The 24,209-nt window shown below is 44.2% G+C and overlaps 1 protein-coding gene across 4 annotated transcripts in view; it reads left to right on the forward strand.

Annotated features, from left to right (window-relative positions):
* Window positions 1–24,209, forward strand: part of HHAT (hedgehog acyltransferase) — a 357,633-nt gene that overhangs the window by 257,634 nt on the left and 75,790 nt on the right. For 3 of the 4 annotated variants that reach the window (XR_016039577.1, XM_088845241.1, XM_055419017.2), the window contains one exon: window positions 8,880–9,081. Coding sequence is in view for 2 of the 4 variants with exons in the window: in XM_088845241.1 (XP_088701367.1) it covers window positions 8,880–9,081 (202 nt within the window). In the remaining 2 variants the exon portion in view is untranslated. Of the gene's footprint in view, window positions 1–8,879; window positions 9,082–24,209 lie in introns of those variants that run through there. The other variant, XM_055419020.2, reaches the window with a different exon arrangement.

A 24,209-nucleotide genomic window follows, 5' to 3' on the forward strand; every position in this document is an offset into this window, starting at 1 on the left:
CTTTTAACTGCGCCACCTGGACAGCCTTCTGGAACATTAGTAGGCAGCTTTAAATGGGTTGAATGAGTAAACCTGCATAGTATTGGTACTTTCTGGCCCTGCCCACCCGGAAGTCCCCCGTTATATGGAAAGGACCTGGTCACCTGACTCTTGTATCTGTAGATAAGGGGGGACCAGAGTGGAGGGTCTACGATGATTGGAAGGTGAGACGTTGATAATGGACCAAGTTGCAGTAGAAGCTACTTTACTCTGACCCGCCCGCACAGCCTCTGCAGTCTCATCTGTAGCCAGGATCCGAGATTTGGAGAACAGCTGGCTGTCCTCTGGGTTAAGCTTAATCAACAGATCTGAGTGCATGTTGAATCCATAACTTTTGAAGGGAAACAGAATATGCCCCTGACCCTAAAGATGCCACTTTGGCATGTGGATTATCCTGAGCCGAAGGCAGTCAAGACCTAGCTGACTCAGGAACAACTTTTCCCTCTAACTTAACTGTCTGAAAGAATTTGGATAGGGGGCCCGTACCAGAAAAAAGAGCTATTGCCAGAGGGAACGTGTTTATCTGAAAGGCCACCTGCAGGGCAGGGCAAGCTTCTAACTGCCAAACATCTGAACTTCTGGTCCTCCTGTGAATTCCCTTCCTGCACCTGGAAGCCCCAGACCCCATCCCATTCCTCAGCTTAGGGCATTCCATGACTCTCATTGTCTTGTGGACACCCTGACATATGTAATTAAATTTGTGTTTCTCTTATTAATCTGCGTTATGTCACTCTTATTGTAACACCAGCCAAAGAACCTAGAAGAGTAGGAGAAAAAATTTTCCTCCCTTAGAGCTTTATCCCCTTGGCACTAAGTGACCTGGTTCTCATGGAGGCATATTTAAGGCTAATGGTTTTAAGTGAAAAGCATCCCTGAGCAAGCAAGCCCGGGAATCTTGGTGTCTTCATGTAGTTATGAAGAATATAGGGATGCTAATCATTATGATAATGGCATCTTGTTTTTTCCTGAATGCAAGTGTGCATACTTCCATTTATAGGAGTGTTACAATCTCCAGATTCCTTACGCCACATGTATTCTATCAGCTGATCTTTACAGCAGCTCATACTTGAAGGTGATTTTAGCCCTCCCAGTATATGTTCAGTGTACAGACTTAAAGCAGGCTTATCGACAAGGTCACAGGTACAGAAGTGGCAGAGGAGGACCAAGGCCATGTCTCTAGCGTAAAGTGCTGCCTTCCTGTTTGTCCCGTGCTTTGCTGCTGTTGCTGCTTGGGTGTGGTCTAGTGGGGTAAGGACAGCGGGGATGAGCCTTTCATGCTCTTCCAGCCTCTTCTGCAGAGGGGAAGATAGAGTTTTGGGGAAGCTAGAGTTTGGGTTTCGGTTTATGTGGGTAGAGTTGAATCTTTCTCTAGGATGGAAAGTTGTAGGCTTGGGTTTATCAGTACAGTACTTCAACCCACTGAGCTACTGGCTTTGTGGAATGAAAAGGTTAATATTTTTTAAGGGTGTTGGTATCTAATAAGATGAACCTAGAAGGTTAAATGTAGACCGAATATGTTCATGCATTCATGCTCAGTCATGCAGTTATGTCTGACTCTTTGCGACTCCATGGATCGTAACCGCCAGGCTCCTCTGTCTACAGGATTCTCCAGGCAAAAATACTGGCGTGGGTTGCCATTTCCTCTTCCAGGTATCTTCCCGACACAGGGATCGAACTCATATATCTTTACTGCTGTGCCAACTAAATATAGCTGGACTTTAATCTCTATTTTATAAATTCCATAGTATTCTGTTGCAAAATAACATTTAAAAATAGACAGTTTTTCAGAGTTGCATGTGAAACTTTCAGTAAAGATGTTGGGAATTAGCTCAGCTCAGATGTGCCCTCTGCTTTGAAAGTGACCTCTCTTTTAGCCTTCTGGAGAGGTTAGGGTTTGCAGTTGCCCGTTAACTAACTGCTGTGCTGTGCTTAGTCACTCAGTCGTGTCCGACTCTTTGTGGCCCCATGGACTGTAGCCCACCATGCTCCTCTGCCCATGGGGATTCTCCAGGCAAGAATCCTGGAGTGGGTTGCCATACCCTTCTCCAGGGGCAGCAGCTCTAAACAACACAAATTTATTCTCTTGCAGCCCTGGAGGTCAGAAGTCTGAGATGGGTCTATACTAAAGGGCTATAATCAAGATGTGGCCAAGCTGTGTTCCTTGTGGAGTCTTTAGGGAAGAGTCTCTCTGTTTCCTTGCCTTTTCCAGTTTTGCTAGCTTTTACTCATTAAAATTCCATTACGATGTATACTGGGTAGAAAGATATTAAAAGCGAATTATATTTTCTGCATGTGTCTTTCTTTGCAAACTTGTGACGGTAAGTATATAGCTCCCTTTGTGAAAACTAAACACCAGTCCTTTGTCCACCAGCAAGAGGATGAGGCTTTGACTGGTGGGTCATCACAGGCTTTGACTGTCGGAGAGCTCAGATGTGGGCCAAGGCCAAAGCTAGAGCCAGGCTCAGGTCACGGGAGCCACTGCCCCTGAGAGCTGGGTTTGGGGTACCTCTGCAGAGAACTCTAATCCGGAACTCGGGGGAAGCCCAAGTGAACCCAGGTGAAGCAAAGGCGAGGTCACCTTACTGCCAATGCAGTGCAGCCACACGTCTTGCCCTTCCCAGCTACTGAAGGCTCTGGCCTTTAAAGCGCCAGTCCTTGTAAGTTTTGACATCTCTTGAGGTTGGAACAGCTTTGGGGGCTGCATGACTGGGACTTTAATGGGGGAAGGAGGATTACAGAGTGTGGTGGGACTGCAGGGTCCTCGGGGGTCTGTGTTCCTTAGGATTGGGTGTCTTCTGAAGTCTCTGCCAGTAACGGGGGCAAGTCCTTGTAACCCTTCCATGTTTGCTAATCACTCACAGTGTGTCTTTGGCAGTGGTGACAGTCTATCAGAAATGTAAAAAGCTATTGGAGACGATGAAAAGTAAATGAAAATTAGTGTTAGATATAGAAACACTGTTGACTGGCAGCTAGTAGCACATGTGGGCATGCACGGATATACTCACACATCTCAAACTGCCTGAATGAAGTTTGCAGTTTAGTTGAAATGACCATCATAATAGAAGAGACATCTTCTGATGAATAACTGTTCAATTCAGTGGTACAAACAGTTCTCTGGGTTAGAGACTGAGAATATTTAAAAGAGACTTCATAGAGGAGATGGGAAACCAGAGAGGGTGGAGGGTATAAAAATGGTGTGCTCAGAGGCCCAGCAGTGTGAAAGCCCAATTTGCTCAGGATTTCAGGTCTAGTGGGAAATAGGGTGGAAAGATAAAGCAGAGCTGGAGTAGAATGTCAGCCACTGCCTGCCTCATCCCGGCCAGGAAATAGATAATTGAAGTGGGGAAGCCAGCAAGCCCACCTTGGCTCAGTCCGCAGGGCAGTGAAAACCAAGCTTTTCTATGTCTTAGGGGGCCTCATCCCTTTATCTTGCTGGGGCCTGGAGTTCATGGCAAAGGGTTTGACAATAACTTGGCAAGCTGGGAAGCTGTTGGGTAAGTCCTGGGACAGAAGTGTTGTGATTTTAAGAGTAATGTCTTTACCGCGTGGATTCTCACCACCCCTGTCCCAACTGTCAGACACATTCTTGAGTTTTTCCTAGTGATTATGAAGGAAACAGCTATTTTGTTTCCCCTTCACATACATCTGCTAGTCAGCAACAATCCCCAAGTATCAACCTCTTATGCCCAACTTCTTACACAGTCAGACTTCTGCACAGTGCCCGCCTGGATAAGGTGTTGTCTCTGCTTGTGGGGCAGAAGGAAACCGTTTGGTCTATTTTTAAACTGCTGTTTGTGTCTTGGCTGCCCTGGGTCTTGTGGTGAGCCAGGGCCGCTCTCTCGTTGCGATGTGCAGGCCTGCCTCTGCAGTGGTTTCTCTTGCTGTGACGCAGGCTCTAGAGCGCCAGCCCAGTAGTTGTGGTAAACGGGCTCAGTTGCCCCTCGGCATGTGGGATCAAACCCTTGTCCCCTCCTCTGGCAGGCAGATTCCTAACTGCTGGACCACCAGGGAAGTCCCTATTTAGTCTATTTAAAAATTGAACTGTGGTTTCTGTCCCAGAGCTCCTTGGCCTAAGTGTTAGTCGCGTCCAGTTCTTTGCAACCCCTTGGACTGTAACCCACCAGGTTCCTCTGTCCACTTCCCTTCGCCCGGGGTATCTTCCTGTCCCGGGAATCGAACCTGAGTCTCCTGCACTGCAGGCAGTTTCTTTATCGTTGAGCCACCAGGGAAGAAGCCCTCTTTGGCCTAAAGCCTTTGTAATTCATGAGCACCTTTCTCCCTAGTAAGATTCCTTTTTGTTCAGAGGATGTTTCTTCAGTTAATAAAATACTGGTGATGTTTCTGTGGAGACTGCTTTGCAGATGTGGTTGAACAAGAGGAACATATCACCAAAAAATGCTCTCACTGTGGTAAATAGCTTCATAGAACACAGACCTGGGGGATTCTGAAACTAGAACGTGCTAGGTTCAGATTTTACCTCTTCTGTATAAAATAGGTCTGGTCATTGGTTCTTCACGAAGTTATAGTAATGATTAGAAACAGTATACATAAAAGCCCCTGATGTTCAGTAGAGGGTACACACTGTAAATAACATCTACATTTTATATCAGTTCCTCCTCCTGAGCGGGGGTTTGCTGTGTTGCATTGATTCTGTGAGATGGTTTTAAATTAAGAAGGTGGCACAGTTGGATGGCAACCACCCCAGGCAACGTTCTCTGCAAGCAGCGACCCCACGAAGCCAGCCGGGCAGGGGCATGGGGCAGGCCTTGTGCAGACTCAAGCCCCCACAGTCACTTATCGGGGATAAAAAAATCTTTATTTTTGCTTTGCTGAGAAGGTGGTGCTGAATGCTTTCTTCCACAGGGAAATCAGTTTCAGTGTACAGTGGATCTCAGTAAGTGGGGTCACACCGCTGCTTTTCTAAAAGAGAGATGCGTTTCTATTTTTATTAATCATGGAACTGACACGAGCCTGGCGGGGTTTGTAAAAGGAAACAGGTTCATGTTCCTTCTTGCTCTATCCACTGCCTTCTAGAAATTAAGAGAGAGGAAGGGAGTTTTTTTGTCTTCCAGTTGGGAGACCATACCCTCTTCTGGTTTAAAACAAGCAACCTCATGTCATTGGAGACCTGCCATTTGTGAGTTTCTGGAATAAAAGGAATTCTCAGATTTTTGTCGGCTGTCATTTTTGAAGGAAAGTAGCAAAGCCATGATGCCAAGAGATGCCTAAAATAGCTGTGCATGTAATTATGGGACTAGATGCTTCCTCGTCACAAGCTTGGAATTATGTTCTTTTGGATTTGAATCTAATATTAAGGACCATTAATGTGGATCTACAAGGAGAGGTTTTTATTCTATACTGAGGTTTTCTAATATATATTCAGTTCAGTTGCTCAGTCGTATCCGACTCTTTGCGACCCCATGGACTACAGCACGCCAGGCCTCCCTGTCCATCGCCAACTCCCAGAGTTTACTCAGACTCATGTCCATCGAGTTGGTGATGCCATCCAGCCATCTCATTCTCTGTCGTCCCCTTCTCCTCCTGCCTTTAATCTTTCCCAGCATCAGGGTCTTTTCAAATGAGTCAGTTCTTTGCATCAGATGGCCAAAGTATTGGAGTTTCAGCTTCAACATCAGTCCTTCCAATGAATATTCAGGACTAATTTCCTTTAGGATATACTGGTTGGATCTCCTTGCAGTCCAAGGGACTCTGAAGAGTCTTCTCCAACACCACAGTTCAAAAGCATCAATTCTTTGGCTCTCAGCTTTCTTTACAGTCCAACTCTCACAGTGCAGCTCATTTTGATATAGTGAGATAAAACAATAATCTCAACATAAAACCAGTGTTGGGTGAGGAGATTATTAGGATTGGAATGAACTTGTTTTATAAAAACAATTATCTGCAAAGTTTCTGTAAACAGCAGTTACTCCTTATCCTTTTGAACTTGGTTTGACCACTCCATTTTTTTTAACATGCAACCTTCTTACACACACAACTGATTGCATGAAATGAAGGACAGCCTTATAGAGCACGATGATGGAGCAGTGATTATCTTTTTGCAAGTTTGAGGCTGCAGAGGTTTGTGGTCTATTTTTTTGCCTGCTGAGTATTCTGCAGCAATAACCAAGTAGCCTCTAGGGGGCAGTGTAACGCCAGTTAAAACCCCTGTGCCTGGGGCTCTCGGCGGGCTTTTCTGACTCATTGTCCAGTCCTTCTTGGTCCATGATGTGGCATCCCTGCTTCTCCTGGCCAGACTCTCTAGACCTTGCCAAGGTAGGGATCTTTAGCATTAAGCCTCTCATACCCTGCTGGCCACCATCACCCTGTTCTCTTCCGTACTCTTAAGCTCCCCTGGTCTACTTTGTACCACATGATACACCAAACAAGTCCCACGTCAGCTTAATGATAGAATTTGTTTGCTGTCATTTCACAACCAGCTGTACCTGTCCTTTGGGCAGGAGCAACCTGTTATGTCTTTGTGTGTCTCATAATACCAGGACTGCCCTGGAGGCCTCAATAAACCCTTGGCCACAGATGGACTATTCCTTAGTCTGTAGTGAGTGCTTGATGGGTGTTTGCTGACTTGATTGTCTAAAATGGTCTTGTTTCTGCACAAGAGAAAGTATTTGCTTTGCTTCACTTGTTTCTGAAATGCATGCGTTCTCACATGCTTTCTGGTTTGTTTCAGACTGAGATGCAAGATAGGAGGGCTTTCAAAATAAGCCCAGATGTGCAATGGAAAACATTAGCGCTGATGCCAGAGATGCATATTTGCATCTAGGTTTTTCCTGTTTTCAGCTCCAGTTTTTCTCACCCAAAAAAGTGGGGCTGTCTAAGCTGGTCAGATAATTTACCATCTAACCTGGAGCACCTTTGAGAGTGAAGGAGGACATTTAAAAATATTGACAGTCACATAGCCGTCGCTGTTCAGTCGCTCAGTTGTGTGTCCGACTCTTTGCGACCCCATGGACTGCAGCACGCCAGGCTTCCCTGTTCTTCGCCATCTCCCGGAGCCTGCTCAGGCTCATGTCCATTGAGTCGGTGATGCCATCCGACCATCTCATCCTCTCTCATCCCATTCTCCTCCTGCCTTCAGTCTTTCCCAGCATCAGGGTCTTTTTTAATGTTGGCTCTTAGCATCAGGTGGCCAAATGATTGGAGCTTTAATTTCAGCATCAGTCCTTCCAATGAATATTCAGGACTGATTTCCTTTAGGATGGACTGGTTGGATCTCCTTGCAGTCCAAGGGACTCTCAAGAGTCTTCTGCAGCACCACAGTTTGAAGGTGTCATAATCCTTAGAAGTATTTACTGACTGGGGAATGGTTTTTGTATTGTATCTTTTGGCTTGCCTATGAAAGTGTTCTATTTAAAAACTATTTTCAAAATAACATTTCCAACAAAATATTAAAATAATAAATAGGACAGCCTGTCAGTGGGTTCAATGGGTTGGCATGCTAGAACAGCATATGGTGTTTCAAAGAATCAGGTCAAGTGATACATGTAAAGTGCCTAGTGCCGTACTTGGGACACAGGGTGTGTTTAGGAAACAATCATTTCCTTTTCCTTTATGGATTAAGGTTGGACAAAGAAACACTGAGACTGATAGACTTTTTAAAGAGATCACTGCAAGGAGGGTGTTCTTCTAGCTCTCCAGATCCTGACAACACAGTGTGAGTTTTGTCCAGCTCTAGCAGGAAAATACAGATTGAAGAACGGTTCTGCTTGTATGTGGTCAGACAGCTGTCTCAGCAGTAGAGAACTTACCCAAGGGGGGCTCTGCCTTTTGGGTGATAATTTGGCTGCCCTGTGAGCACAGAGCTCTTCTCCTCACTTGTGAATTTGTCACTACTTCTGGGCAACTTGCCTGGAAACCTGGAGGATCCAGCCTTGGCACCCCTCTTCTGCAGAAACCATCCTGCCATTTAGGGGCCTGAACTCAGCAATTGTGCTTAAATACTGGGTTTACCTGAAACTTGATAGTTTGAGCTGTAAAATACATACCCACCATGAAGTATTGTAAGTGAAGTATTAGTTGCTTAGTTGTGTCTGACTCTTTGCGACCCCATGGACTGTAGCCCGCCAGGCACCTCTGTCCATGGGATTGTCCAGGCAAGTATACTGTTGGGTTGCCCTGCCCTTTTCCAGGGTGATCTTCCTGACCCAGGGATTGAACCCTGGTCTCCCACATTGCAGATGGATTCTTTGCTGTCTGAGCCAAGAGGGAAGCCTATTCCCATTGTCACCAGAAGCTTAATTGCCGTTTTGTGATTAGGCTTCTAGGGTGAGGCGCATCCCTTTCAGAAACTAAATTCAGTGCTCCTTACCCTGCCTCCAGTAAGTGCTGTTTTGCTCTAGTAATGAGCACTCTTTAGCCTGTGTGTTCATTTAACCTAAAACCTGTCCTAAAACCCCACCTAAAACTTAGTGTGCTAAGTCACTTCAGTGGTGTCCAACTCTTTGCAACCCCATGGACTGTAGCCCGCCAGGCTCCTCTATCCATGGGATTCTCCAGGTAAGAATACTGGAGTGGGTTGCCATGCCCTCCTCCAGGGGATCTTCCCAACCCAGGGATTGAACCTGCATCTCTTATGTCTCCCTGCACTGGCAGGGGAGTTCTTTACCACTGGCACCACCTGGGAATCCCCCAGAGCTGAGGCTTCTGTGCTTGCCACCTCCTGGTGTGACAGAGCATTCAGGGAGTGCTCTGTGGCCTCCTGGACATGGGGAAGGGTCTGCACATGGTGAACAGCGATGTGTGGCAGGAGAATCAGGCCTGGGAATGGGTGGTGTTGGGGGCCAGCGCTCCGCAGGGCTCCTCACGGCCTCTTCTTTCTCCAGGTACGTGTACATCCCAGCGGGCGGGTCACAGCATGGCCTGCTGGGGGCCCTCTTCTCCACTGCGATGACGTTCGCGTTTGTGAGCTTCTGGCATGGTGGGAACGACTACCTGTGGTGCTGGGCCACCCTCAACTGGCTGGGGGTCACCGTGGAGAACGGCGTCCAGAAGCTCGTGCAGAGGCCGGGCGTCCAGCACAGCTTGGTGAGCAGGTCCTGGCTTGTGCGGCAGGGACAGCCAAGCTGGGCAGACTGGGTTTGGGAGGGGAGGCGGTCATCATGTTTACCTGCATTGTGGGCCATTTCTGCCGGATTGGCTCAACATCCAGTGTGTTCCCGGAGACAGGACAGCTGAACAAGAGGTGGTGGCTCAGGCGGTAAAGCGTCTGCCTGCAATGTTGGAGACCTGTTTTCGATCCTTGGGTCTGGAAGATCCCCTGGAGAAGGGAAGGGCTACCCACTCAGTACATTGCCTGGAAGATTCCATGGATGGAGGAGCCTGGTAGGCTACAGTCCATGGGATCGCAAAGAGTCAGACGCGACTAAACCACCTCACTGGTTCACTGGCTGTAACTATATATAACTGTAACTTTATATAACTATAAAGTAATACATATTTATTATGTGAGAATTAGAAAACTCCAATGAGTATAAGGAAGATGTCTCCTCAAGAGAAACCACTGTTAAGTCCCTTCTACATTATTTTTTTGAACAAAGCTTTCTTTGGTTGATGTGTTTTTGACTGCTGTGTGTCATCTTTGCTGTGTGTGGACTTGCTCTGGTTGTGGCAAGCGGAGGGCCTCTCTCTTGCGCACAGGCTCAGTTGCCCCGCTGCATGTGGGATCTTCATTCCTGGACGGGGGATCAAACCCATGTCCCCCGCATTGCAAAGTGGATTCTTTCTTTCATTTTTCAGTGAAGGGTAATTACAATATTGTGCTGGTTTCTGCCATACATCAACATGGATCTGCCATAGGTGTACATATGTCTCTTCCCTGTTGAGCCTCCCATCTCCCACCCCATCCCGCCCCTCCAGGTTGTCCCAGAGCCCCGGTTTGAGCTCCCTGAGTCATACAGCAAGTCCCCACTGGCTGTCTGTCTTACAGATGTTAGTGTGTATGTGTCCATGCTATTCTGTGCCCATTTGTCCCACCCTCTCCTTCCTACCCCCGCCCCCACCGTGTCCATAAGGCTGTTCTTTGTGTTGCACCTCCATTCCTGCCCTGCAGATAGGTTCATCAGTTGGCAAGGTGGATTCCTGACCTCTGGACCACCAGGAAAGCCCCCCTTTCTTCTAAATGTTTTCTCTCCCCTCTCTACACACGCACACACATACATCGCACACACGCACACACGTAACATTTAAAGCATACCATTATCCTAGAGATACAGTTGTATCAGGACTCTTTTCCATGTCATCAAATACATTTCTAACAACCCTTTTTAATGGTGTAACAGAATTCCATTATGTGGCTATACCATAATTCATTTAATCAGTCTCTTATTATTAACATAATATTCTAATTTTTTTTTGCAGTTAGCAGTTGCATTGAGATGACTATCATAACAAGGATGAATTCGTGAATGTTTAACATTGCTCAGTGAAAGATTCTTCTTACTTTTAAAGTTTGCATGTCTACTGCTTACCTGTTTCTTAACTGCCCAGTAGACAAAGTTTGCCAGTTTGCATTCCTACCAACAGTGCCTGAGAATGCCCTTGCCAATCCTGAGTAGTACTGATATTTTTAATCTTTGCTATTTTGATAGGTTTTAGCAGCATAAAAGTCAGCTAAGGATTTAAGACACATTCAGTTCTAATGAGGTGGATGAAACTGGAGCCTATTATACATAGTGAAGTAAGCCAGAAACCCAATCAAAAGATGGGCCAAAGAACTAAACAGACATTTCTCCAAAGAAGACATACAAATGGCTAACAAACACATGAAAAAGTGCTCAACATCCCTCATAATCAGAGAAATGCAAATCAAAACCACAATGAGATACCATTTCACACCAGTCAGAATGGCTGCTATCCAAAAGTCTACATGCAATAAATGCTGGAGAGGGTGTGGAGAGAAGGGAACCTTCTTACACTGTTGGTGGGAATGCAAACTAGTACAGCCACTATGGAGAACAGTGTGGAGATTCCTCAAAAAATTGGAAATAGAACTGCCATATGATCCAGCAATCGCACTCCTGGGCATACACACCGAGGAAACCAGAATTGAAAGAGACACGTGTACTCCAGTGTTCATCGCAGCACTGTTTATAATAGCAGGACATGGAAGCAACCTAGATGTCCATCAGCAGACGAATGGATAAGAAAGCTTTGGTACATATACACAATGGAGTATTATTCAGCCATTAAAAATAATACATTTGAATCAGTTCTAATGAGGTGGATGAAACTAGAGCCTATTATACAGAGTGAAGTAAGCCAGAAAGAAAAACACCAGTACAGTATACTAACGCGTATATATGGAATTTAGAAAGATGGAAATGATAACCCTGTATACGAGACAGCAAAAGAGACACAGATGTATAGAACAGTCTTTGGGACTCTGTGGGAGAGGGTGAGGGTGGGATGATTTGGGAGAATGGCATTGAAACATGTATGATATCATATGTGAAACGAATTGCCAGTTCAAGGTCGATGCATGTTACAGGATGCTCGGGGCTGGTGTGTGGGGATGACCCAGAGGGAAGATAAGGGGAGGAGGGAGGTGGGAGGGGGGTTCAGGAAGGGGGACTCATGTACATCCGGGGCAGATTCATGTCAATGTATGGCAAAACCAACCAATATAATATTGTAAAATAAAAAAACAAACAAACAAACACCAATACAGTATACTGATTCACGGGGTCGCAAAGAATCGGACATGACTGAGTGACTGAACTGAACTGAACTGAACGCATATATATGGAATTAAAAAGATGGAAATGATAACCTTGTATACGAGACAGCAAAAGAGACACAGATGTATAGAACAGTCTTTGGGACTCTGTGGGAGAGGGTGAGGGGTGGAATGATTTGGGAGAATGGCATTGAAACATGTATATTATCATATGTGAAACGAATCGCCAGTTCAGGGTCAATGCATGATACAGGTTGCTTGGTGCTGGTGTGCGGGGATGACCCAGAGGGAGGATAAGGAGAGGAGGGAGGTGGGAGGGGGGGTTCAGAAAGGGGAACTCATATACACCCGGGGCAGGTTCATGTCAATGTATGGCAAAACCAACCAATATAATATTGTAAAATAATTAGCCTCCAATTAAAAAAAAAACAACATTCTGGGGATAGATGGAGTGATAGTTGTACAACAATGTGAATGTACTTAATGCTGCAGAATTTTATGCTTCAAAATGGTTAAAATAGTAAATGTTATGTATATCTTCAATAAAATAAAGATGGCACAATGTATTTTGCCACAAAAAAAATAAAAAATTAAAAAATTAAAAAAAAAGACACATTCACACCCTTTAGAAAAATAACTTGGGAAATTAAACATTTTTCTTTACACACGTGTTTAGGTGATTTAAAAGTATGAGCAAATGTTTTGCCATGTAAATGTGGCAAAGGATGTATTAGAATCTTACAGGAATCTTCAATTCTGAATATGCAGCTATATTCCGATAACTCTGAAAAAAGTATCTAAAAAGAAATATGCTATTATCAGTGTTGATGGCAGGCAGTAAAACACAAAAAATTTACTGGGAAATGATTAAGTAAACTCCCCCAGTATTTGCAGCTAAAGCAAATATATTTCAGAAAGTTAACATCACCAAAATAGAATACATTTGAGTGTTTTTCTATAAAGTTAGCTCTGCGTGTGTGTGCACGCTCAGCCGTGTCCGACTCTGCAACCCCATGGATTGTAGCCCACCAGGCTCCTCTGTCCAAGGGATTTATATTTCAATAAAAACTGAATCAAAGCACATAGCAAAAATATCACTCCTAAAGGAATTTAAGTATGTTCATATATGTTTAAAGATAAATATTTTATTCAATTCTAGTACCCAGCAACCAGTGGGAAAGAGATGTCAGTAAATTCCAATAGAAAGTGGAATTTCAGTGAGAGTCATGGCTTTGTAACACAAAAACCATATAAAGTGGTATAATAAAGGTTACACACTTCACCTTTCAAATCTGAGTAGTCTTCCCCAAAGCGGGAACTGCATCAGCCATGAAGGCCAGAAAATTCTTTTCAGCCCAGATTGAAGCCCTCATAAAGGATCTGACATTAACCTTGAACTTAATCTTAAGAGTTCTGTGGACTTTGAGCCATGGATTATATTACTAATAAATCTAAAGAATCTAAAATATTAAAACAGTAACCCAAACTATGCGATGTAACCTATGGCTTATTAGAAGTGTTAGTTGCTCAGTCGTGTCCAACTCTTTGTGGCACCATGGACTGTAGTCCTCCAGGCTCATCTGTCCATGGGATTCTCCAGGCAAGAATACTGGAGTGGGTAACTATTCCCTTCTCCAGGGGTCTTCCCGACCCAGGGATCGAACCCAGGTCTCGTTCATTGCAGGCAGATTCTTTACCATCTGAGCCACCAGGGAAAGCCTTATGGCTTATTAGTTTTGGCTAAAAATGGAGGAAGGCAGTAAGAACACTCGCTCACAGGGTGAAGCACTTGAATGTCTGCTGTGCCACATCACAGCTCATTCCAGGACCTTCATGTGTTTACCTCATTTGAGCTTCTGCCCACAGTTCAAGCACCTAGGTGTATAGTAATTTCTGAACATGCAGTTTTTTTTTTGGTGAGATATATGTCTTGTATATTGCAGCTGTGGTGTTTAGTTTACATATTTATTGAGCAAGGACACATTTTGTAAAACCTGTTTTTAGCACCTGTCTTGCCTCTTGACAGCCTGGTGGTTACTTCCAGCTATTTAGACTCAGGAGTTCCTTAATTTCAAGGTCAAGGCCCTGTTGTTATTTTTATTTTCTATGGTTAGCTGTGTGTCTTGGCTTCACTTCAGTATGTCAGTATACAATTAAGGCTTCCAAATTGGGCTGGTTCTTTAGTTCTTCTTCCACCTCTTCACTCAAGGAATTTTCCTCCATTGCTCTGTTTCTTATACAGTTCAATACAGATGCTGTTTTCCTTCCGAAAAACACGGCTGGCATTCCGGATGTACATAGCCTTCTGAATGAACTGTTTCCCTGCTTGGGTTGCTTGCTTCTCGCTCTTTTCATGAATCCATTTCCCATTCTTTTCTTATTGAGATATCATTGCTGTACAAGATTATATAAGTTACAGGTACACTAAATACAACATAGTGATTCACAATTTTTAAAGGTTATACTCCACTTAACAGTTGTTATCAAATAGTGGCTATCCATTTACCATTTGGGGGACCACAGTCCAAATAAAGACTTAATGCCTCCTTGGCACTTAATTTCATCTGATTTTAATCTTCCCGACGATCTGGCGGTATTTTTGCAACGGGAGCTCACTCCCCATGGCCCTTACGCACTCTCCCCGTGGCATTCATCCTTCATCTGTTTTTTTAAGTGATCGACTGATAAATATGTGAATAACAAAGATTATCACCCTTCTTTTTGTGTGTCTTCTTCTTTAACCTCAAAGCTTTGCCTGGGGCCCAAGAGATAGTAAAATAATTTTTTTTTTTTTTTTTTTGCCATGCTGAGTGGCTTGTGGGATCTTAATTCCCCAACCAGATATCAAATCCAGGCCCTTGGCAGTGAGAGAGCAGAGTCCTAAGCACTGGACCACCAGGGAATTCCCTGGAGTGGGATTTTGTATCTTGGTGACAGCTGAACAGTCAGAGCTGAGTGCTGAAAACTGGAAGCCTTCTGACGGTCCAGGCAGGACTCGCCTTTTGAACTTTATGCAGGAAATGGAAATGTTCGTTGTGTTGTCTGATCCAAGTAGTCATGAGCCACACTGAGTACTTGAAATGTGGCTATCATCACCGAGAAACTAATTTTTAAATTATTTAATTAATTTGAATCTAAGTAGCCCCCACGTGGCTAGAGGTTTCCATTTTGGGCAGTATAGTTCTAGAATGTATCCCTTTTCTAGAAAAAAAAAAAAATAGAAGAATATAGTGTTTGACTCTGCTGTAATTTAGGAAGGTTTTTATTGCTGATAGGGTGCCTCATCAGAGAAGGCAATGGCGAGCCACTCCAGTACTCTTGCCTAGAAAATCCCACGGATGGAGGAGCCTGGTGGGCTGCAGTCCGTGGGGTCACTAAGGGTCGGACACGACTGAGCAACTTCACTTTCACTTTTCACTTTCACACATTGGAGAAGGAAATGGCAACCCACTCCAGTGTTCTTGCCTGGAGAATCCCGGGGACGGGGGACCCTGGTGGGCTTCTGTCTATGGGGTCACACAGAGTCGGACACGACTGAAGTGACGCAGCAGCAGCAGCAGGGTGCCTCATATAAGGAGCTGGCCACGGAACCTCTCTCCCCTTGAACATCTCACAGATATCTCAGACTTAGCATGTGTAGTACTGACTTGGTGAACCACCCATTCCCCAATAATTCCAGCTAGCTCCTCTCCTTCTAGAATTCTCTACTTCTGCAAAAGCCACCGTCATCTTGCTAGTCCCTCATGGCCAGGCCCCTCAAGTTGCCCTTTGTACCTTCCTCTCTGGAAGTCCTACCTCTGTGTGCTGTTCTTTCTACCTCCTGAAAGTGAAGTCGCTCAGTCGTGTCCGACTCTTTGCGATCCCATGGACTGTAGTCTACCAGGCTTCTCTCTGCCCATGGGATTTTCCAGGCAAGAGTACTGGAGTGGGTTGCCATTTCCTTCTCCAGGGGATCTTCCTGACCCAGGGATCGAACCCACGTCTCCTGCATTGCAGGCAGACGCTTTACCCTCTGAGCCACCAGGGAAGCCCCTTGGTGGGTCTTAATTTCTAAATTTGCATCTCCAGTGAGTCATCCTAACAACACTGTTATCATTTCTTGCCCAGTCTACCAAATAGCTGTGAACTGGTCTCCCTGCTTCCACTTTTGCCTTCTTCAGTTCGTTATCCTCACAGTGCTGAGTGATACTTCTCAATAAATAACCTAAACAATTAGCCTCCAATTAAAATGAATAAATACGAAAAAATAAATACCTAACCATGTGGTTGTCCTTAAAAATCTCTAGAGGCATCCCATTTTCTTGGGACTCAGTCCCCAGTATTGAGGATGACCTGTAAGACCTTGGCTGATCCTAGTCTTGCTACCTCTCTGCATCCTCTCTGGCTGTCCCTTCTCACACCCTCTTCCTCCTGTTCATTTTCACACCTGGCCCCTCCAGCCCCAGCTCCCTGGCACAGGCTCTTCCATCTCTAGGATGCTCTTATTTCTTTCCCTCCTTTTCTTCCTTCTGACTTCAGCTTGAATGACAGCTTGCTTGGGTACTGTTTACTGATCCTCCTAAGTCAATCAGGTCCCAGCTGGTAAGCCCTTTGGGGTACCTTGTATGTGGTCTCTTCAGCTGTGCTTATCACAGTTACAATGATATGTTCTTTATACAACAGCTTGTTAAATCCTTATCTCCCTCTCTCAACCGGTAAGCCTCACGACATCAGAAATCTGTATCTGTTGCCAAAAAATCTTGGCTCTGTGCACCAATGTCAAACAGAAATACGGAGACAGAGTTATGGAGGAGCAGGAAAGAGTGCTTTTATTACTTTGCCGGGCAAAGGGGGAACACAGGCTGGCACCTCAAGAACTGTGTCCCCCTCCTTGGTAAGTTGGGAGAGGTTATATCGTTAGACAGGGCTATGTGATAAGGATCAAGGCAATAACAGTCGTCACCCCTTCTTCTGCAAAGTTTCAAAAGGATGGCATTGCTGACTAGATTTAAGTGTCATGGAAAGCAGAGAGGAGAAAAGTGGAAACAGTGACAGATTTTGTTTTCTTGGTCTCTAAAATCACTGCGGATGGTGACTGCAGGCATGAAATTAAAAGATGCTTGCTCCTTGGAAGAAAAGCTATGACAAACCTAGACAGCATATTAAAAAGCAGAGACATCACTTTGCTTTCAAAAGTCTGTATAGTCAAAACTGGTTTATCCAGTAGTCATGTATGGATGCGAAAGTTGGACCTTAAAGAAAGCTGAGTGCCGAAGAATTGATGCTTTTGAACTGTGGTGCTGGAGAAGATTCTTGAGGGTCCCTTGGACAGCAGGGATATCAAACCAGTCAATCCTAAAAGAAATCAGTTCTGAATATTCACTGGAAGGACTGATGCTGAAACTCTAGTACTTTGGCCACCTGATGCAAAGAGCCGACTCACTGGAAAAGACCCTGATGCTGGGAAAGACTGAAGGCAGGAAAAGGGGACAACAGAGGATGAGATAGTTGGATGGCATCACCGACTCAGTGGACATGAATCTGAGCAAACTCCGGGAATTACTGAAGGACCGGGAAGCCGGCATGCTGTAATTCATGTGGTTGCAAAGAGTCGGACACAATTTAGTGACTGAACAGCATCAAAGGGTCTTACGTGCTCTGTCTCCTAATCTTGGTGAACCTTTCTGGTCCCTTTAATCTTACCTTGGGTGGTTTTATTGCTGCTTCTCCTTTGATTAGCCACTGTTCTACCTGTTGGAACTCAGAGAAGGTCAGGGAGGTTGCAGTCTTCAGGCAAAGGAGGACAAAAAGGCTTCCATGCCCAGGAGCCTCACAGGGCTCTGCCTGGCATCATATCCTTGACACATATCACGATGCCTGGCACAGTGTAAGCTCGCAGTATATTCCTGCTGAATGAATGAAGGAGTGAATATCTTTTCTGACTTTACTGAGGGGCTTGTAAGAGGAAATAAGCTTATACATCAGCTTGAAGAATATAGATTGGGTGCTGGGAGAACTCACTAAGACTGAGGCTTATTGAACATTATGTAGGGAGATTCTTTTTTTTTGTAGCAGGATAAATACTAATTGGTCTAGTGATGGTAAAACACTATTTCAATGTTCACTATATGTGTGAGAGAGAGAGAAAGAAAGGGATAGGGAGCAATTAACCTTCCTGGTACCCGACTGCTTTATGAGAGAGGGGGATTATTGGCCATGACTCACTGAGGCCCAGAGCTGTAGGAAGCTGACAAAAGGCATTTTGACAAAGTACCAAGCAGGGTGGATGAAGAGGAGTTACTGCTAAAGCAACACGCTTTTTCTCTGTATAAGTACTCTCCCGGGGAACTAGAATTTGTGTTCAGCATGGAAATCTTTTAATAAATGGAAACATTTTGAAGCATCGGTAGAGAGACACTACTTGCTGATTCTCGATTTGATCTCTGCTTTGAGAGAAGACACCTTCAGGCTGCTTGTTAGTCATTCCTACACAAAGGAGAATCTACATCCCAAGCTGCTCACCCATCCCACCTCTGATTTCCATTTCATTGAATAATTTAAATATGTCCTCCTCTCCCAGCCCTTGTCCCTTCTTCTTTGCCCCAAGAGCATCCTGCTGAACTGATTGATGTTCTTTCTGAAGCAGTAAAATATCTATGTATAGACTTAATTAAGAAAACATGCCATCAATGAAAGTCACGGAGGGTCAGTCTCATGGTTGTCAGAGGGACCTGATGCTTTTGTGTGTCAGAAAGACCGCAAAGCTCTGTGGTGATGTCCATTTCAGTTTATCAGCTATATTGATCAGTTTGATTTTGAAGAGGGAATTGAGAGATCAGTCAACTTGAGAGGATAATAGATTGTAAAACTATTGACATGATCCACCCAATGATTTCCTAGTTCGGTGGAATCCTAACTCATCAACTGGCAGTTGGCCTGATTAGAAAACCTTTGCACTGGAAGTCAGTAATCACAGCCCCAACTAACTCACTGAAGAACTACAAAGCAAACTGGTCTGAGAAGAGTTATTCTGTTGGACAATGACTCATGATCTTCTGTTTGTCCTCCACTTGGATCCATTTCAACAAAGATCAAGTGCTGTCAGTAATCACTTTTCTTCAGACCATAACCCTTCTTAGACTGAGCCCATTTAGGCAGCGCCAACCTTGTTGCTGAAAAAAATGTCATCACCCTTTGTGGGAGACACGTTGCAGCTGGAGAACTCTTAACGAAAGACATGTCCCCTCCCCTCCCCCCTTTTTTTTGGGGATATTCTTTCAGTGCTTCAGTGCATGCAGCACACTGGTCTGTCAATATATAGTGGTAGGGTCTATTATTAGTCAGTTCCACCCACCCCCATGAACAAGGTATCTTGCCTGGTCTCTTGACAGGATGATCATCTTTGCAGTAGCTGCTTTGGGTTAAAGAGACAGTGAAACCACGGAATGAGAAAAACCTTTTCTCTATGAGGAGCTAAGTGGTTTATATTTTTTAAAAATGGACTTGTCTTTGTAAGCATCATAAAATACTGATTGACCTCATCTTCCCAGGCATTGTGCAGAAGAACAGACTGAGCTAGAGAGAGATGTTTGAGAGTTTGTAGCTTACATTTTGGAGCCTTGAAAATGTCTGAGACTTTCTAGAGAGAGTGCAGAAAGAGAAGAAAAGGTAACTGCCTAGAAATAATTTGAGGACACTAACATTTAGCAGTTAGATGGAGAAAGAGGGGCCGAGAAGTGGAAGGGGAATACAGAGGATGATCTCATAGAGACGAAGAAAAAGAAGGTATTTCAGAGAGGGAGTGGAGTGGTCCACGGTGTTGATGCTATTAGGGGGCAAAGTAAGGCGAGGTTAAAGAGTGATTCTGGCTCCATGTCAGAGTGCTAACAGTAAAAGAGAAGAGCAGTGAGTTGTTGTCCCCATCCCCGTGAGTTTGTGATTTGGTTGCAGAGGCAAGATGTGTGCAAACCAGCTGAGGACCAGTATTAAGACATTGTGTGCAGAGAGAGACTGACTCCTGGAGGCAGCTGATGTTCCTGAGGTGGCAGAGTGAGCTGGGCTTTTAGGAAGGCTTATTTAAAGAGCTGGGGCTTGAGTAGGACTCAGAAGATGTAAGATGGGATTTGGATAGGTCAGTAGAGAGAAGACGGGCTCGAGGCCCGGGGAATAGCACACACGACCCGAAGTCAGGAGTGGGCACGCTGTGTTCAGGTGAGGAGGCTGCCTTGACAGTCAAGCATTCACCGGGGAGAATGGAGGAAAAGAGGTTAGAGAGGCCAAGTGGTCCCCACTCTAAAGAGATCTGAATGCCAGATTTAAAAAGACAGAAATGCAAGCCGCTTAACCAAACAGGAGAGCGTTAACATATTGATCCCACACGTCCAATTAGCCTGTTGTACCAGCTTGCTCGCCCTCACCAGGACCCCTAGGTCTGGAAAGAGCAACGCCCGTTGTTGTGAACAGTGTGTTCCCTGGTGGATGACATGTTGGCAAGCCCCCATCATTGTCTCCCACCCCGAAGGATCATTAACGACGTGGGGAATGCTGCGCCATTCCCTGGCTATACGTTTTCTTCTCTGGGGGAATACAAACCCATGCTTTAACCCCTCTTGGTCTGAGTGGGAGAATTCTGCAAATCATTCCAGCTGTTAGTTCAAACATGTTTAGAAAGACAAAAGCACTTTTAAAGGTTCTCTTAAACTTCCCATTACTGAGTCCGCTCTCTGATAGCATAGAGGCTTGGGATAGAGTCAGATTTCAGGGACTCAGACCCTGGGGTCTGGCCTGCTCTGGGCTTTCTGCTGCCTCGCCTGTCCCTCCCGGTTTAGGCTTGAGCCGGGCAGGGACTGCGGTCTCATTGTTGCTGCGGCCCCGGGGCTCTTGTCCGTTCTCCTCTCTTAAGTGCACAGCACAAACCCTTACCCTGGGGAAGTGCAGCCTTGGGAAAGAATACTGAGCCAAAGATGAGATCCACGGCTTGAATGAAAATAGTTGAAACAGGCTTGTCTAGGCGACTTGTGGGATGAGATTCTGTACCTGAGAAACCCTGATTTCTGCTTCTACAGCACAGATAAGTGGTGGTCCCTCTAATCAGGTTTGCTTCTCTGATAGCTCAGTTGGTAAAAGAATCTGCCTGCAGTGCAGGAGACCCTGGTTTGATTCCTGGGTCGGGAAGGTCTGCTGGAAAAGGGAATGGCTCCCCACTCCATTATTCTGGCCTGGAGAATTCCATGGACTGTATAGTCCACCAGGTCGCAAAGAGTCCGAGAGGACTGAGCAACTTTCACTTCACTCTGACCACAGTGTAGTGCCTAGCAATTTTCTGGGGATGGACTTAGGAAGAAGCACAATCTTACTATGTACGTGCTGAAGTGTTGGATATGTCTCTTTTTTCCTCCCAGAAAATACAAATTACTGACTGAAGGTGGCAGAGTTTGAGTTTCCAGTGTTCCTACTATCAGTGGAGGGGTAAAATAGCCCCTTCTTCTCCAAATAATATGCACATACTTAGCACAATATATTTTTACAATGTATATTTATTTACAATGTATATTTACGTATTATGTATAATGTATGTTGGGTATATGTGTTGTGACTGTATATAGCATATATGTGTATATATATACACACACAGTGCGTTTTTATATGTGCATATGTATGTGTGTATATATTTGTTTTTTAAAGCTGAGAAGTCAGAAATGTGCAAGACTTCCAAAATATCTCACATTCCTTCCAGGCCCTAGAAATAAAAGCTGCCTAAAAAAGCATATCGAACAGCTGCTGGCCTTGTTTGAGATGAGCTGGATTGGAATAAATGTACTTGTGATCACCAGCATGTATTGAAACACACAATTTAAGGTGGCTCTTGCTTTTTCCTCTGCTGTCAACCCTGTAATCCACTCAGTGGGCCAGAGTAAGTGTTGGAAGGGTCACTGTGTATCCCCTGAAGGGTGACAGAAAAGAATATAAGAGGTACAGGACATCTACCAAGCCAATTATGAAGCTCTTGAAACGGACGATATTAGAATACTTTTTACTGTGAGAAGGTGAAGAATATGGATAATAGGTATAATCATTCATCTTTTATTTAAAATACAAACAGAGAAGTGTGTGGAGGGTTATACACTAAAATGTCAATGATGGTTAACTATTTACTGGTGAGACTATTTGTAATGCATATTTTCTGGTTTTTGCTCACTTATATTTTCAACCTTTTCTACAGTGAATAAGTATTGTTACCTAATCAAAGGTTATTGAGAGAAAAGGGAAGGGGGGAACCCACTGTCAGGAAGCTCTGCTTAGCTGAACCTGGATGCTTGGTTTACGTTAGAAATTGGAGGTTAGTCTTTCTCAGGTGTAGATGATCATGAGACTATTGTAAGTGCCATCCTGTGCCATACAAGGAACTCTGCCAGACTGCACAAAGATCTTTCTCATTCCTTACGTTATCTACCCGTCACAACGAACCTTCAGGGCAAATGTTACTACCTCCAGTTTTACAGATAGGGAAACTGGAGACCAGAATGTAAGTAATTTGTTTAAGAACAGATGGTTGGTTTCATTAGAAAGGAGTCAAACTCGGTCACACGTGGTCTATTCAGGCTTCTTTGATTTCAGACAAGGAGTCTTCCTTGATCCTCTCACTGCTCGAGTGACTCATCTCTGTCCCATCTCCTCGACGCTTGGGCACTTCTGGCCTTAGATGAACTTACGCAACAGCCCTGAGTTCTTAAACCACTTGTGTTTTGACTGGCTCCACACAGCCTGTCTATGGAATAGCTCTTCTGAAAAATTGGCCCAAGAGAAGTGAAAAGTTTCCCCAAAGTACTTCTACCGTGTTATCTCGTGTGATTTTAATAGTAGTTGATAAGTAAGTAGCGTCATTATCCCTGTTATACAGCGGGAAGAACTGAAACCCAGAAAGTTTAAAAAATACATGTTTATGATTCCAAACTCAAATATTCCACAAGCTTTCATTCAGATAAATAAATAGAAGAACAGTCTCCATTCCTCCTGCTCTTATGTTCTTAACCCATCAGAAGAAACTTTAAGTTCTCTTGTTTCTGATACTTACCTCTGTCTTTCTAAAGTATATTCTATTACTCTTCATTTATAAATTATAAATAGTAACTACTTTCTACATGAAGTTTTAACCTCTTAGACCTACTCCCCACTTCTCCTCCTAGTGCAATAATCTCTATATTTTTTGTTAAATCAGAAGTCATTGTTTCCATTATCATTACTATGTTAAATGTGGCTCCCTCATTAGCTTCCAAACCAGCTAGTGTACTATAATTGCATTTCCTTTCTTAGTCAACTGTTTCCCCAACTCAGATTAAGAATCGCCTTGCCTGTTTACTGTCATCATGTCTTTGCAAACTTTTAAGAATAGTATTCTATTTTGCATGTGGTCAGGCCTCTCTGGCAGTCTGTCAACTCTCTTCTTTAGCTGGAGAATCTTTCTTGAAGACCTCCCATCCTCCCTTCCCATCTGGATTATTTATCTTCAGATCTGCTGTACAGCGGTCATTATGACATGTCCCCTCTCCTCTCTGCTAGGTTGTCTTGGCCTCAGATCTCATTGTTTTTCCCCCCGCTTCGTTTGATTTGCTGGGGCACATCCTTCAGTAGCTCCCTAAGAAAAGAATCATGGGTGATATATATATATGTATGACAGATGGCAAGAGGATATATTGAGTATATATATAGTCAGTATATATTGGTGTGTGTCTGTATATATATGTTGAGATTAATATTTCTAAAACTCTTTATACCCTCATATTTAATTGATTCTGAGCACCGAATTTTAGGTTGAAAGGCAGTTTATCCTGAACACGTTTCAGGATACTGTCTTCTAGTTTTTATCTTTACCGTTGAGAAATGCCATTTGATTCTTGATTCTTTGTGTGTAATCTATTTTTCTCTCTAGAGACTTAATGCAGATATGTCTGGTAATGCTGAAATATCACTCTACTTACTGCCCTTGACTTTAGAATCTCTCTAATGCAATTTATTTATGGGGAAAAAAACTTCATCATGGGTTGGGGTGGGGAGAAAGAGGGACTTTTATCTCTGTGGTCTCTATGCTGATAACCCCGGTTTTTAACCAGTCTCTTTGTTTTTTTTCCCTACCGTGGTTTACTGTTGCCGTCTGTGGTGTGTGGTGTCTAATGCCTGTTGCTTCTGGGGACCTGGTGTATGAATGACTTTCTTCTCTTTGGCATCTGGTATTCAGGGTTCTCAGCTCTGTTCATTTATCCATCTGCTTGCTATCTTATAAAGATGGTTTGACTTTGCTCATTTGCTGTTCACTGTTCACTATTTGCTTCCATTCCCTGACTGTGGGAATGATACCTTTAAGAAGATTTATACCTTCTTAAATGTTTACTCCTCATTTTAATGGGGTTTGTAAAGGGAGCAGAGATGTCTCATCTACTGTGTTTAACTGAATGTCGCTAAAAGAGTTTTCTGTGATGTCATTTGGTGAATCACTTTGAAA

The sequence above is a fragment of the Moschus berezovskii genome, chromosome 17 (assembly GCF_049115385.1).
Source record: "Moschus berezovskii isolate FMDL1 chromosome 17, NW_MosBer_1.0, whole genome shotgun sequence".
Taxonomy (NCBI): Eukaryota; Metazoa; Chordata; class Mammalia; order Artiodactyla; family Moschidae; genus Moschus; species Moschus berezovskii.